This window comes from Monodelphis domestica, chromosome 7 (genome assembly GCF_027887165.1).
Source record: "Monodelphis domestica isolate mMonDom1 chromosome 7, mMonDom1.pri, whole genome shotgun sequence".
Taxonomy (NCBI): domain Eukaryota; kingdom Metazoa; phylum Chordata; class Mammalia; order Didelphimorphia; family Didelphidae; genus Monodelphis; species Monodelphis domestica.
Genome location: NC_077233.1, coordinates 269,492,264 through 269,498,405, shown reverse-complemented (window position 1 = coordinate 269,498,405; position 6,142 = coordinate 269,492,264). Strand labels below are relative to the sequence as shown.

Here is a 6,142-nt window from a genome sequence, read left to right as displayed (position 1 = left end):
ATAACATTTTGTGTCATTTAAATACAATCATTTCACTGGCTGAGAATGTAAGTATGAAAATTCAGTAAGACTTGGATAAAGGTCTTTGTAGCTACTAGCATATAAATGACATTTAAAGACAAAAATCTATCCTTTTAAAATATTTAAATCAAAATAACATTTCATCATAGCAATGAGTAATGTAAGCTTAGCTTTAAATATGATATTCAGTAATTTTAATTTAATTGATTTTAATTGTATATTTTAATAAAATTGAATTAGAAATATTTTTCCTTATCCTTTGATCTTACATCATGTAAATTAAAAAAAATCTGCTTTCAAAATATTTTCATGTGTAATTTCCATTGTTCTAGAACACGTCATGTTATGTATAATTGTAACTTCAAATATTGTGAATTTGAATATGTCCACTTCAGAACAAAGATGGATAAAGGCAACCCAATTACCTAAAAAAAGGGAACCTGCCCAAACTCTTCCAAAATCCCCTTTAAACTTTAAAATAATGTCTCAAGTTGAATTCTGGAGCAGCAGAGCTAACAAAGGATGGTGAGACATTTCTCAATTTTAAGACAACTTAAAAGTTCAGCAAGAACAATCTATGAGTTCACAGCAACATCTTTGGGAGATCTAAGGACAGACTTTAAGGGTGTCAGATAAGGGTTAGAAAGATTTTATAGTTTTATGGACCTAAGTGAAAGGCCTGATAATGCTTTCCATATAAATTTCTGGGAAACTTTAGCTGGAACTCAGAAGAAACCAGAATAGAATGACTGAAATTCCAAATCAGAGAGGAGCATCATCACCTCAGGCTAAAGGAGAAGAGCAGGTCTACTTACATTCTCAAGGCTGAAAGAGCATTAGCATTTGAAGCTGAAGGGAGCAAGGGTCCTTACTGGGTGCTAGAAGACAAGTAACCACATCTCTCTCTGGTTCACACAAATGTGGAAACACAAAAAACTTACAGACCTCCAGATATCGTCCTGAAAACATTAGCACAATCCCTCCCCTCCCCTGAATCTTGCGACAATGCTTCCTCATAGTCAAATGAGCAAATCTAAAGTTTAACAAAAAAAGTTCAGTCAAGAAATAGGCTGGAAACTGGGGGTGGGAGGCAGATTTTCAATAGCTATTAAAAATGACTGGGGTGGTAGGAAAGACAAAGACAAAGACAAACTCCCTGTGACCCTGGGGTGGAAGCTCATTTAGCGGAGGCCAAGTTCAGAAGTGTTCTCAGTAATGTACAAGAGATAAGGATGGGTCTGTTTAGATTCATAAGCTCTCCCTCCATTGGGCTCTTCCATATGGGAAAGGTTATCCTTTTGAATGTGCCTTTTCTCATTTTGCTCCTTTCCCAGTAAAATCCTCAAATGAAAATCACCATCAAGCCTAGTGACAACAGATGTGTGCTCCCTGCCCTGCTTGTCGGAAGCTTCCATCAGGTCTTCTTTTAACCAGTCTATAATCATGGCGGCCATTTCCTGGCTGGATTCCAGCGAGGTGACAAAGGCGTGGTGGATGCCCCTCTTACACAGCTTAAAGTCTCCACTGGGAAAATCCTTCTTAATATCCTCATAGTACTGGACGGAACACCAAAGGTCGGAGGCTCCATAGTAAAACATCAACTTCTTGAAGTACTTTTGGATGGTTGAGTTGTCTCTCTCCAACACGGTCCTCATTTCCTGGCTTCCTAGATACATAACATTGGCCACGCAGCTCATGTTAAGTGAATTCATTAGGTGAACGAGGATTTCATTCTCCATCTTTAGCTTTTGAAGAATCAGACTGGCCAGCCTAGCTTTGAATCTCACTGGCAGCAGGCTGAGTACAACGTAGAGTGGCACGTAGAGGGCATAGCGAAGCCAGCAAAGCAGAGGTGTTGCCACCTTACTGTTGAGTGATTTAGCCATTCTCTCAATTGTCGGGAACAGCAAGAAGGCGCGGAAAACCAGAAGCTGTGGGGCTTGCTTCAGCATCTCCAGCAAGATGTAGGTGCCTATAAAGTGGCCGCTGAGGACCAGCTTCAGGGGACTGGGCACTTACCGTCTCAGGAAGGTCAGCTTGTGATCCACTTGGCCCTTCAGCCTAAAGACATCATCTATTGTCCCAGGACTAGGGTCTTTGGAGCTCTCCTCAGTCACCTCGATGCCCCTGGGGGCCCTAACGTGGCCAGCATGGCTGATGACCCAAACTGGGTAGTGCTTCTCCAAGGTAAGGTATAGAGACTTGGCAAATAACAGGTAGAAGGCGGGAACACGGATGTTACCTGGAACAATGAGGACAAGCAGCTTGGGGCTGCTGTGAGAAGCAGGGCTGATTGGCCCGTACTTCAGCACCTGAGTTACGGCTCCACAGCAGGCCAGAAACTCTTCATGCAGTGGGTCTTCTTCATCCATCTCCACGTTCTTCCCTGGGGCACTGCCAGCTCTGCCACCAGCTTCAAGCCCCTCCCGCTGTGACCCAAAGACTCATACTAAGAAGAAGATAATAATGTGAAAGCACTATAAGTAAAGCCTCAAAGAAAAAAAAGTGTTAATTGAACATAGGTCTAATAAAAATTCCAAGAAGAGTTAAAAAAAATAGGTAAGTGGTAAAAATAACAAAAACAAAATGAGAGTGATGCAAGAAAATCATGAAAAGAGAATTAACAGGTTGATAAAAGAAACACAAAATATCCTGAAGATTATAACACTTTAAAAATAAAATTGGTCTAATGGTAAAAGAAGCATGGAAATAAATCCATAAAATCTCAATTGTTCTAGTGGAAAAATAGTTTCAAATCCTCATTGAAGAAAATTATGCCTAAAAAAATTTAATGGGACACAGGGGAACTAATAACTTCATAACATATCAAGAAACAATAAAACAAAAGAAAAAATAGAAGAAAATGATGGATATTGAAAAACAAGTCAAAAATTTTGGACTCTCTAAAAGTCATGATCAAGAAAAAAATCTGAACAGCAAATTTTGAGATATTATAAAAGTAATTTAACCTTATATATTGGACTCAATTGACAAAAGATAAATTGAAGGAATCCACCTATTACCATTTGAAAGAGATCTTAAAATGAAAACTCCCAGAAATATTGCAAGTAGCCAAAAAAAAATTCAAATATTTTGGAATGAGAATGAGAATCAGACAAGATTTATGAGATTTCACATTAAAGAAGTAAAGAAGTAGAGGACTTATAATATGATTCTAGGAGGCAAATGGGCTAGATTTATAACAAAGAATAACCTATCCAGCAAAACTTAGTATATCCCTTCAAAAGATAAATTCTGGATTTTTATGAAATAAATTACTTTCCAGCAATTCTGATCAAAAGATCAGAGGTAAATAGAAAATGTGACATTCAAATCTAATGGTTCCAGAGAAGCACAGAAAAGGAAACATGAAGGAAAATTCATAATGTATTCCATAAGTTGTAACTATTTACATTTCAATATAGAAAGATGACGTATGTAACTTTTAAGACCTTTGTCATTATTTGGACAGTTAAAAGAAATCTATGTTTACAGAGGGCATGAATGTGAGTTAATTATATTGAGATAATCTAACAAAATTAAAGAATATGAAAAAGAGGTGCTTTGGGAGAAGTGTGAAGGGACAGGATGAATGGGGTCAATTATATCACATAAAATTTCCATGCAAGAAAAAATGTTCATAAATGGAGAGAAAATGGTTAGTGTGGGCAATTCTTGAAAGTTATTCTCAACAGAATTGGGTGAAAGAGGAAAGAATAGACATATACTCTTTCTCGCTCTCGCTCTCTCTCTTTCTCTCTCTCACACACAATTTTGAGTGTAAAATCTTTCTTACCCAACAAAGAAGTAGAAGGGAAATGGATAAATAAAAGGAGGGGGGAGGGGTAATAAAAAAACTGGATTAAGGGAGGTACTACTCAGAAGCAAAGAATATTTTGACAATGTATAAGGTAAAATAGAGAAGGATCAATTTAAGAAAATAGGATGAAGGGAAATACATAGTATTAATAATTATGAATGTTAAGGGTATAAATTCATCCATAAAATGTAAGTGGATTGCAGGATGGATTAGAAAAAAGAATCCAACAATATGTTGTTGAAAATGCATTAGCACTACTTTATATACATATACATACATATATACACACAACCACTCCAAAATTTCTCAATTTTTTGTCCTATTAAAAAATCTGATAGATATGAGGCTGGACCTCAGAGTTGTTTTAATTTGCATTTCTCTAATTAATAATAATTAAATATAATTTTAATGAATTTATTTAAGAATTGCTTGTTCAAATCATTTGACCATTTGCCAATTGGGGAATGCTTTGTATACTTTTAAATTTGTCAGTTCTCCATATATTTGAGAAATGAGATTCACACAGATATTTATTACAATTTCCTCACCAGTTTGTTGTAACATAGATTTCTATACCTAACTGTTTGTAGATATTATTCCCACTTCGTGCCAATTCTGGTAAGAGTAATATTTAAACATTGCCCATTCCCATCTCCCTTTCAACTATATTGATTCTTATATGACTCTTCATGTCAGATAATTTGCCCCAAACTTTTTCTCCTTTTCTCAATGTATTTCTCTTTCTTATCCTTTATATATTTTTTAAAAATAATATTCCATTATATTCAACTTATTTCCTGCTCCATATCTACATATCCTCCTATTAATTGCCCTAAGAGTGATAAAATTCTTAAGTACCATCAGTGCCTTAAGCATCCTAATTATTTTAGGTTTCTTAAGTACTTGAAGTTTTATGTATATCTTAAACATCTTAGGCATCACCCTCATTAATAATGTAATCAACTTAACCTTATTGTTTTCCTTGTTTAGCTTAAATAGTTTAAGTAACTCTTATGCCATAAATATGTTAAGTATTCTTGTTATCAGTTTACCATATAAGGAATACAATCAATTTAACTTTTCCTTCCCTTTGTTGCTTTAAGTATATCTAGTACTATAGGTATCTCCTGTATTATAGAAATCCTAAGTTTCCTAGTTACCACTTTCTCATGTGGGGATGTGATTAATTTAAACCTATTTATTCCATTCATTTTCTGTTTGTTTGTTTAGCTTTTTAATGCTTTTTTTGAGTGTCTTGTTTGTTCTTTGAATTTTCTTTTTTGTTCTGGCTATTTCATCAGGAATGCATGGAATTCCTCTATTTCATTAAATGCTCATTTCTCCCCTTGGAGTATCATGCTCATTTTCACTAGGTAAATGGTTTTTGGTTTTAGACCTATAATCTTTGGCTAATAAAATATCACATTCTGTGCCTTCTGATCCTTTAATGTAGAAGCTACTAGATTTTGTGTAATTCTGACTGTGGTCCGCAATATTTGAATATTTCTTTTCCTGCTGTTTGTAGTATTTTCTCCTTAGACTGGGATTTCATGAATTTGTCCTGGGATTTTATTTCAGAAAGTGTTTGGTGTAGTCTGTCAATTTCTATTTTCTTATTATTTGTTGTTCTTTTCTTTTTGGAGTTCTTCCAAGGGTTCATTTTTGGTTTGTCATTCTTTCACATTTTTCTTTGAGGTTTTACATGTTTTCATTTTTGAATAGCTATCCTCTTCTGCACTTGTATTTTGTTCATCGCTCTTGAGGAAATAGTTTTCTAGTATTAGGCTTTTTCTCAGTTTTTTGTCCACTTGGGGTTATTTTTTCCTTAATTTTGTCTATATCCTGAAGTTTAGCTCCATTATCGGAGTGGAGACAATAGTGTCCCCTGCTTGTAGAATGTCTGGGATTGGTTCAGCTATCTTGGTCTCTCTCTGATGGAAGACTCTGCAGGGGCAGCCTGGTTAAACTGCGGTGTAGATGTTTGCAGCTATTCAGTTCAGCTGGATTGCGTTGGGTTCTACTCAATCCAGCCAATGCAGAACCTTGTTGGGTGAGTTTCACCCATTGCTCTTGAGTCATGGCCAGCCTCTGTTCTGTATTGTAGTGAATTGATTTCTGCTCTTACCTGCTATGGCTAGACTGAGCCAGTTCTTGCTTTTCTTTTGTTCTTGGTGCTACCTTGTTTCAGAGACCCATTAAGTCTTCTTTTCTCTCTCTCTCTCTCTCTCTCTCCATTGTTCTGGGCCAGAATAGCTTTACCTCTTCTATTAGTTCTACTGTTCCAGTATTCATTTTGAGGTA

At 35.9% G+C, this 6,142-nt stretch overlaps 1 protein-coding gene across 1 annotated transcript; it reads right to left on the bottom strand.

Moving 5' to 3' along the window:
* Positions 1-1,202: 1,202 nt before the first annotated feature.
* LOC100015217 (lipid droplet-associated hydrolase-like) lies at positions 1,203-2,393 on the bottom strand. The gene is given in 1 exon segment (XM_056806320.1): positions 1,203-2,393. A coding segment is annotated over 1 exon segment (1,191 nt).
* Between the last annotated feature and the right edge of the window lie 3,749 nt (positions 2,394-6,142).